Source organism: Achroia grisella, unplaced genomic scaffold (genome assembly GCF_030625045.1).
Source record: "Achroia grisella isolate CSIRO2021 unplaced genomic scaffold, CSIRO_AGI_Agris_v1 utg544, whole genome shotgun sequence".
Classification (NCBI taxonomy): Eukaryota; Metazoa; Arthropoda; class Insecta; order Lepidoptera; family Pyralidae; genus Achroia; species Achroia grisella.
The window spans coordinates 3,889,314-3,900,203 of NW_026712929.1; the positions used below are offsets into that span (position 1 = coordinate 3,889,314).

Sequence of the window (10,890 nt, forward strand, 5' to 3'; positions counted from 1 at the left end):
ATTGAAAAATAGAATATCTCTTTTATTTTTGTATAAGAAACTGTAGGTGTCGAAAACTGCTTTTAAAAATGAGTTCTGTAAGGTACGAAGTTCGTGAAAGTCAGCTATTGCTATGATATATTTATTTATGAATAAGATGATCTTCACATAACTACAATACCTGGATAGATATTGTATACACGAAATAAAATATTGTTGTACAGGAAGATAATTTTGTAATTAAATAATCTATTACAATTTTGTTAGCTTTATGTTTGAGTACTTAACTTTAAATTAATTTAAACTTAATTTTTTAAACAGAAAATATAAATAATTTATGTAACAATGAATGAGGTTTTTTGTAGATTACACAATAAATACCAACAGTAATGGAAAATCATTGCCGTCGGCCCGTAAAGTCAGGACTATATTAATGTCCACTGGGCGAGTGAAGGATCCAGAATTAAACATGGCTGCGGTTCATTTCTTGGAATTCATCAATAGAGACGTCAGCGCTTTGAACGGACCTAGTAAGATATTTATATATATTTATTCTACACAAACAATACATTTTGCTTCCTCTAAGTTGCCTATTCATAGATTAATAAATACTCCGAGGAGTTTAGAATTCAAGATACAACGTATTCATTTAAAATATTAGGGAATTTGTAAAATAAGTATACAAACAAAAAGTCCTAAAACGCAATTTGTAACCTAAATGTATGTACTAGTTCATTTATGTAGAGAATTAATGCACAAAAGAATTGAAAAATATTTCTTTTCTACAATATACAAGTTTCTGCAAAATATTAGATCGTTATTATTGCTTAATAATTCATAAGGTACTCTGTACATAAATTTAAATTGATTGCTATGTTTTAATAGTACCAGAAATTACTTTTTTCTTTCTAATACTATACTTTATAAACAAAAGTATATCACTTATATTTATTTAGCCATGTTTATATCGGACAATATATTAAATGTAGGTGATTAAAATTGTGTTAAACACTTTATTATTACAGTCGACTATTCAAAACATGGAATTAACTGTTGCGACTCAAAAGCAATAGATACCCGATGTAACCCCATAGAGGTCCCCGATGACGACCCTTATCTAAAAGTGACAAATATACGATGTCTGAACTTCTCCCGCGCCGAAACTTTTCAAGATATAGGATGTACACCTCAAATAAAACACCCCGAACAGGTTAGTACCTTTTAGTAAAACTGCACACAAACTCAACTAAAATAAAAAGTACCTACTTATACTCTAGTTAATAAGTATTATATAAATTAGTATTCATTAGTAGGTATTATATATTATTATTATTAGTAGTATATATTTAAAACTGGACATTTTTGGAATGGACATTTTAATTTTTTTAATTATTATAGTATATTGGGGCAAATACGAGCCTAAATGCATAAAATACAGTTCAACATAGGTATAAAATATAACTTGGATTTAAAGTATCGTATTGTATTATATGTATGTTGTTATGGATAATAATAACATTATGACCGAATAATAAGTTTCAATTAAATAATAATCTAAAATGTTTGAGATGTAGAGCGTTTTTTTTTATGCAAAACGTATACTATAACGTTATAGTATGAGTAGTTAGTAGGAAGAACTCGTAGGTCCATTGTCAGCAATGTGCAATATCTTATTAATCTCCACGTGGTTCCACCATCTTGATAAATTCGCCACGGTAGGCTAATTGACCAGATTTCATTCTCATTAGTACCCGGCCAACATATACCGTTAAAGCAGAGGGATGGGCAACAATTCATTATCATCAATTAAAAAAGTACCTACACCCCAACATATGTACATACATAGATTATAAACACATATTTTCAGATTAATTACCAAACACCAACAATAGATTTGTCAACTGTATATGGAGTAAACGAAAAGGCTTTAAGTACTGTTAGAGAATTTAAAAATGGGTTACTACGTGAAGAAAAAATAGCAATACCTACTAATAACAATACCGAAGATATTTGTATTCAATACAGAGACAACGAAACAATTTGTTATAAATTTGGTGAGTATCATATTTCTAAATTTGAAACTTATATTTTTATTTGGACCATTTTAGGCTATTCTATTTATTCAGTGTCTACATTATTTCTGTGCATTTCCAAGAGTTACAAATTAGGTATACACAAACGCCAATCGATCATTGAACCAAAAACACTTTCTTTTAGAATACATGAATTATTGATAAAGCTTGAAAATAGAATCCATCGTAATTCTTTCCGAAGAAAATGGAAAACTTTATCACGAAGATTATTTTCAACACAATCATCTTAAAATGATTGTGTGCACTTCTGTATATAAATAGATGATCCACAAAGATATATTTATCGTCTATCTTCTAGTATTCCAATTGATCTGAATAAAAAATATCGATATCCAAAATGACAAATCAACATAAAGACATTTGTACTGAAGTTGGGTCCACAAAAAGCATTATTAGAATACCCTGTGCAAACAATCCAATTTCAATATCTTATTGTGTAAATTTAAATTACTAACTAAACCGAAGGTTACTTAAGTAATATAATATAATTATACCTTTTATATCAGATCTATTGCTACTATCTGCTAAATCTGATAGTATTGAAATTGTAAAGTAAAAAGATGTTTTTCTTATATAATTTGTAATCGAAAACCGTCACCTACACGAATAGATTACAGATATCGCGTTATCATGTAATACCAGTAATACGACTCATGTGTTACCATTCGAGAGGACTAAGATGTCATGCCTCTTATCCTGTAGTTTCGCTGCCTAATCGCACCCTACAACCAAAAGATAGCTTCTAAAAGTAATCAACTCGGTGGCTGAAATATTCTGCGTTGACGTAGATCACATTTTACAGTCTACTTGTGGTAAAAATATGTATTATTCTACAGAATATATACTAATTTTACATTCGATACTAATATTCAAAATTTTAATGTGTCTCTTTGTCTGAGAGTCTTTGTATTTATTATTTTCTAGACTAAACGGTTTAACTAGGAGGAGATGAATGTTAGAGCTAGTTCGCATAAATGGAATTAAAATATTATTATAGTTGCAGACTTTGAATATTACCATAAATGTACATAACGTAATAATGATAATATATTTTTTTATAATACCGATATACCTAATTGGATTATTATTTATTTATAGGATATCCAGAAATAGCTAAGTTCGATATTAGAACAACAACCTTCAGCCTTTTCTTTACGAGGGAGCACAACAGATTGGCCAGAGCACTCCACAAAATTAACCCTTGTTGGAAGGATGATCGGTTATTCAAGGTAGCAAGGATGATCAATATTGCAACAGCCGCTCATATGTTCATGTATGAACTTCTACCAGAAATTATGGGTACGTACAAAATATATAGATTTTTTGTCTAATTGGTTTGAAAAGACGCAGTTGGCCCACCTGTTGGTAAGAGGTTACCGTCGCCTATATTAATAGCACTGCGAACAAGACTTTAACATATGACAATTATACCACTCATATATTGCTAATTTTGAGGACTTTTATCCAGTAATTTTACTGCCCAGTCTGCAATTTACAATGTAAACACAGCATACAAAACAAGCTGCTTAACGGCTGAAATAGGTGACCCTATAGTATCCACGCAAACAACTTTTTAAAGCGTATTTTAAAGAAACAAAATATGAATATTATAATATAATACGCAATGATAAACACCAGTATAAGGGAATTAAATAATATCTTATATATCTAAGAGCTAGGTTTTTTGGGCGTATTACCTTTCGATAATAATTTTTTTTAAGAAGTATATTTATTATTACAGGTTATAGGAATATGATAAATCATGGTTTGATATCAAAATACGTTGAACATGTGACTACATATGATGAAGATGCAGTACCTTTGGTATACGCTGAGTATGAACTCGCAATGAAGTTCTTTCATACTTTATGGGATGGCAGAATCAAGTGCGTATACTATAAAAATATGAAGTTCATTTATTGTTTAACTACATTGTATATTTGTTAAATATTCTATTAAATAAGTACATTATTTATTATTCCGGCATCGGTATATAACATTTATGTATTTACAAAAAAAAACTATCTAAGTTTTTATATCAGTTGTTTAACACCCATAACACAAGCTAAGGGTAATTTAATGATACTGTGTGAATTGAAACATTATTAATGTCATAATAGTGATTGACTTGTCATTTAATTTACAGAAAATATGATAAAAATCTGCATTTTGTCGGAGAATTGTCCATAAGTGATACATTATTTAGACCAGATTTAATCAAAAATAATACAGACTTCAAAAATATCAACCGAGGTACATTTTTCCAAAATGCTGGACGAATTGACGATATAATTGATCCTGAGGCAAGTAAAACATTAATATGTCTTATAAAGTAACTTACAGGAAAAATAAAATAATAAAATATCATGCATATCATCTCTTGATCCTCTGGAATGATAACGCTTTAGTGAAGCAGTGTTACATGATGACGCGATGTACGTGATACCATGTGATATTATGTTATCTGTGGTGATACCGTGCATGCATCAAGTAGACAGTCAGTTACAAAAAATATATCCTTATGAGAATCTCTACACGAAAATATAGTCTAAATTACTCTCGATATACAATTGGGAACACGATATATTTTATGATATATTCATGTGTATCACAAAGGCGATGATCATACTCATACTCACACACACACACACACACACGGAATATTAGGCTGTTAGTGACACAAACTAAATTAACAATATAATGTATAATTTAACAATAAAAAGTTACGAGAAACCCTAGCATTTGTTTTAATATTTTACTGCTCTCAAAAGTAATGCATACTTCGTATTTCTAATCAGATTTTCAGACAGATAGAGAGAGTGACTAGCAGACTCTGTAATAGGTTAAGTTGAAAGTGAAAAGTTAAAACTAAGACCGTGTGTAGAATATCTACACGTACATTTGAATGTTGAGAGAATCGCCTGAGTCCAACTTGATAATTAAGAAAACTTTGGAACACTTTAAAAACTTCATTTTTAAAACTGACTTGTGCAAAATGTTAATGGACGAAAGTTTTATGGCTTCATTTTTTTCTCTTCTTTGAAGATTTCAGAGAATTTCTACGGTAGAATAGAAAAAGCACATGACGTTCTTGCTGCTGATATACAAAGGGGCAGAGATCTAAGAGTACCAGGATATAACAAGTATAGAAAGATGTGTGGTATGACAACTGCCAAGAAGTTTGAAGACTTTTTAGATGCTATGAATATCGAGGTAACCTTCAGCATAAAATTATACTTTTAATTCATAAATTTATATTTAAAATTACAAGCTATGTTCTAAGTCAGCCACAAAGAAATTTAATAATTCGGAAATAAATTTCATATTGCTGTCGGCATAAAAATGATAAGATCTTGCAAACTATAACTATTGTCTATATTTTAACACTATCCTTCACATTAAATAACAAATAGAAAAAATAAGTCAATAAAATGGATATATTATTGCTTTATTTCTTCTATTTGCATTTTTATAAATAATAAGATAGGTACGTACTATTACACATAGGCACACTGTTTATTAATCATACAAGAATATTTAATTTATCATATCAAATATGCGTCTCTATATTTATATAAATATCTTATAATTAATCTCATAGAAAATGGAGGCCTTAAAGGCACTTTACGACGACGTAGACGACGTAGACTTATTCGCTGGTATTGTTACCGAAAACTTCGTCCAAGAAGCCCACGTAGGACCCACCCTGTACTGCATTATGGCAAAGCAAATTCAAATATTCAGATTCGCTGACCGATTCTGGTTCGAGAGAGGCGACCAGTTTCATAGCTTTTCGTTATGTAAGTAATAGTTATTATTTATCTTAATATTATTTTAAATATACTATATTATATTTAAAATATATACCATATTATGTAACTTTTTTATTTTCGAGTCAACGCCAACATAAAATTATATTATTACATTTATCGAATGAGATAAAAAAAATTAATACAGTGATTTTTGTTGGATTATTCATTCATTTTGTTTTATTTATGATAGTACTACTACTATTCTATCTATACTGTTTTAATGAATTAAAATATTAAGGTCAAATGTGTCAATTTTTCATCACTCAATTGTCTAATAAATCGAATTGTTATATTTACTCAACATTTTCATTTTCCCGTACTATAACTGTAATTAATATAATTAATGTTAATAAATAATTAATATAATATATAATTAATTATAGTTGTAACTGTATCCTAGATTTTTTTTTGCAGTAGGCCACAATTACATTTAAATAAAAAAATACTTCAATTACGTATCGTTCTTGTTTCCTAACAGGATTACCAGTTTTTCAAATTGCGCTGCCATTGCAATCTGATAGTCAAATAAAGAGAAAAATATTCGGAATTCAAAAAGCAATTGGCTGTGATCACAGTTTAGCAATGGAATTGACGTTTATAAATGTTTGCAGCTCAATTACACGAGATCAGAAAAAGCAATATGGCGCGGTTTGCATGTGACAATGCCGATATCGAATTTATTCAGCCACGTGCATTCCACATTCCTGGCCCTGGTCACCAGTATGTACCAATATTTTTATTTTCTATTTATTTATATACAGTTAAGTTAAAATACGGCTAGTAAAAAAACTTTACGGCCTCAGTGGTCTAGCGGTTTAGCACACCGCTTTACTTCCGATGTTTGCGGGTTCCATTCCATTCCATTGTTTGGAACGGTCTAGGTGTTTTGTATGTATATTATGTTACAAATATTTATTAAAAATATTAAGTGGCAAATATTTTTAGAATAATGAACTCTATTAATCTGAATTCTTATTTAAACAAACCAGGCGCTGGAATTTACTTTCCGTTCACAATAAACTCTCTCGCTGTCACTTTCTATAACTCTCTCTCGCTCTCTCTCTTTAAATGTTAGTGTAAATTAGTGTACAATTATATTCTGTAAATTGACTTCAAGGTATTTTGCTTAAATGTCGTTTAAATATACGATAACGCTTCCGACACCAATTACTGGAAATATAGTGGCGACTAAACGTAATTTCCTCCTCAGGGAGATGCAATATTGTCTTGGCCTCCAAATAGTTCACAAGTGTCTAACTACTAGCCGTTCTTAGTTGTTAGTAAATGGAAGTGAATTACTATTGCGTAAAATATTTACTTAATTCATGACTTTAGTGGATTAAACTAAAACTTAGTTAAAACAATATAATATGTAACATGTGATGGTTAAAATTATTATTACCTTGATTTAACCTAAAACCTACATACAATCTGCGATTTATATGGAATATTTATTAACTTAAAATTATACCTTTTTCTATACGAATCTCACGTAAACCTTGTCCTGACAATTACAAATACAACAAAAATAAAGAAGTAACTATTCTATATATATATATATATATAATCCATTACTACGATCTCCGAGCAGTCGCCATTGTTAATTCCTGGTAAATTGACCACACTAATTTAATTATTAAATTAACTAATCTGACTTCATTTACATCATATTGGTGGTGGTGGAGGATGACCAATATCACACCAACGTAAACAATATACACAGGCGGATGCACCATTCTATCATCAATAAAAAAGTACACTGCAATTCTCAATTGATGCTCTTAATATTCGGCAATTAGTTAGAAAATTATTATCAACGAATTAATATATTATCACTGTATTTAAGTGATATTATATTAATTAAATACAAAACAAAAAGTACCTACACATTTTGAGGTTTTATTCGAAATTAAAACGTTTTATTGCGCATTTAATCGCAGAAGAAATTTTTGCTCTAACATTTAAATGAGTCACCAGTAGACTGTAATGGAATGGTAGAATGCAATTACATGCAGACGTGCCATTTATTATTCAGGACAAGTTGGCTTAAAGTACTTTAAAATGAAACTAAGAGTGACTGTGTAATTCCAGTACATTAATCGTAATAATTATGATATTTATCATGATTTATATCTTAAAACAATATTAAAATATTTATGCAATCACCCAAATGACTGTACTACATATGATTGACACATTTAATTTCTCATATAAATAGTCGTCCTCAATTTTATTTTTTTTGCCAGTTTTTAGATTATTCTGAGAAAACATATATTGCTTAATGTATAATAAAACTAAAGTAGAAAAAAGGAAAATAATTATTGAGTAAAAACAAAATACAAATACATATATAAAAAAATAAATTCCTGTAATACAAATTTCTAGAGTATTATCGTTGTAAGAACCTTTTCTTTTTGTGGATGAATATGAAATTGTGCCCCTGCATGCGCTAGCGGTATACGCTGACAAGACATCAGTAGATGATAGGATGGCAATGATTCTAATCAGTTAGCCGATTGGGACTAATTTATTTATTTAGGTTAGGTAGGTAGTTTAGGTATTTAGGTAGTTTTATTTATTGAATTGTCCTTTGCCAATTAATAATCTTCAAATTCTAATAATCAATACATCTAATTCAAATAGCGCAATTTACCATGAATTAACTTTAAAAATTTCCAGGGAGAACCTCGTGGAGATCGACGTGAAATGAAGTGAAAATTCTTTATTATTCTCCTCACAGAAAAAAAAACAATCATTTACGTACTTTATTATATACAAATATATAAATATATGGGTAGCCTTATCGCTGAAAAGCGGTTTCTTCCGAAATGAACCAGTTGATCCTTATGACAGAGAGGTGATTGTAAATTTGATCGACATCAAAAATCCTTCATGTCAATGTGTACCTAATGTATATTTCTCTCATATAGGGAGAAGACATAATATTATTTTTGTTTTTTTTTTCAGAAATGTACCGGTAGCCTGTATTCAAATACCAGGACCCAACCTAAACGCGTGGCGAGACAACAGCTGCCAGAAAGCAGTACTAAAAACAAACCATACATCTTCAGACACTAAAACTATTTATGTTCAACAACCTTACGCTACTAATCACTATGTCTCAATTTATAATACCTTATTTAGTTATAAACCTAATTAAATATTCCGTATAATAAAATGTAAAATTAGTATTGTGTCCACTATTATATTATTATTACTCTGTGGTCCATAGCGACAATGTAACAGAACAAAAATAGACTAGGTAATAATCATTATAAAAAATTCTAGCATAATTTCGAAATTCTAGTCTCTATAATATTAGAATTGCAAGCTTAGTAGCATTAATTATTAAAAAAAAATCAATAAAATCACTACTACTAGTGATTTTCTACAACGTATTTATTTAGGTACTAAGTTAGATAGTTCATTGTCTCATACAGTAATACATAATGGATGTGGTTAGATAATATTATGTGCCTGAAGCGGCAACAAATACTTTTTAATTGCCAATTTTTTTATATCAATACATACTATGAATACCTTGATATTAGGGACACGAAATCTTTATCGTAATACTATGCGGATATAAAGAATGCAGATAATTTAATACCAACCTACAGCTTCCTACTCAAAATATGTTTATGTTTACGAAACTAGAAAAGTATTGGATGTACTGACCTAAATTTTTCACACAACTTTGCATTTTTATATGAATGTCTTATGAATCTGAATTATGTATGGGTTAAAGTATTTTATAAGATTAAAAATGATAAATAAATACATATCTCTGTATATTTTCTTCTTAAATATGATCATATACAGGTAGGTAAAACAGAAACTTCTGTCGAAACAATATTCACACAAACTTTTAATCACTTGCTGATTACTGAAGTCGTAACGTATTAAGTACTGTAACTGAGTTGAACACCTCATGAAGTTTGACAAAGATCATATTACGAACGTGTTTCCATTTTGACAGCACCAATGTGACTAATAATAAAGTTTGTACAAATATATTATTTTGGTCACGTATTAATTAGATAGTAATATAACATCAGAGTGAAAATGTAACATTATTTTAATACAAAAGTTTTGTACTGAATATTTATTAATAATGCTGAACATTATGGTGAATAGTGGAAATATCATACAGGTTACAAAAAAATAGAAAATTGTTTAATCAAAAATACATAAGGACATAAGGTATCTAATGAATAGACTATTGTGAGGAATAGACTACGCTTCCTCAAAATATTTACTTCCGACTTATGATACAACATGAAATTAATCAACATTATTCATATTCTCATTTTGGGAAACTTGGGAATTGTAAGACAAATATTCAAACTCATATAATAATGTAAATAATCAAGCGGCATTAAATAGTGAAATTAATAAAAACAAGGCCCTTGTTCAAGCTTACACAAACCTATAAATAATTACTCCACCTACGCGTTAAGCAAATAATTCTTACTAGTCAGAGACGATACAAATATTCAAATATAGTATAAAACATAGCGACTCACTACTAAACTACTTGCCTTAAGCTCTTTATTGATATGAAACTTCGTCCTACGTTAAAATGTAATTCGAAATGCTATTTTTATGAACCCTCTAGACTATTTTTTCTACATAATTTTGAAGTAGCAACTCGAAATTTAAAATTAACGAGTGAATTAGACGTTGTAATGCCTATTTTGGGCAAATAAATAACACATATATATTTAGTTGTGATATATATTTATATAGATATTATTAAATATTCTGACTCCGGGTGGGTGTCACAACCAGACCACTCTGGATATAAATAGCAACGTACAGTTAACAGCCAAAATTTCCAGAGAACTTCAGAAGCAGAACGTTAGAAATAACCATGAATTAACGTGTTGGAATTAGTTTCAGTTATATTGCACTATGGAATAGAGTAAATACCAAAGATTGTTAACATCACACAATTACTATATAATATGATATGATGTTGTAATCTGATGTGATATGATATGATA

At 29.3% G+C, this 10,890-nt stretch overlaps 1 protein-coding gene across 1 annotated transcript; it reads left to right on the forward strand.

Moving 5' to 3' along the window:
- Positions 1 to 412: 412 nt before the first annotated feature.
- On the forward strand, positions 413 to 9,044 carry LOC131847972 (peroxidase-like). Its single transcript, XM_059197702.1, has 10 exons — positions 413 to 509; positions 1,005 to 1,189; positions 1,847 to 2,033; positions 3,171 to 3,371; positions 3,814 to 3,958; positions 4,219 to 4,375; positions 5,118 to 5,285; positions 5,674 to 5,872; positions 6,496 to 6,604; positions 8,852 to 9,044. The coding sequence occupies exons 1-10, from the start codon at positions 413 to 415 to the stop codon at positions 9,042 to 9,044; spliced, it is 1,641 nt and encodes a 546-aa protein (XP_059053685.1).
- Positions 9,045 to 10,890: the final 1,846 nt, after the last annotated feature.

Coding starts and splice junctions, on each gene's coding strand:
- LOC131847972 (XM_059197702.1), top strand. CDS start 413: ATGTCCACTGGGCGAGTGAAGGATCCAGAATTAAACATGGCTGCGGTT. Junction 2,034..3,170: donor AACAATTTGTTATAAATTTG/GTGAGTATCATA, acceptor ATTTATTTATAG/GATATCCAGAAATAGCTAAG. Junction 5,873..6,495: donor GTTTCATAGCTTTTCGTTAT/GTAAGTAATAGT, acceptor AAATGTTTGCAG/CTCAATTACACGAGATCAGA.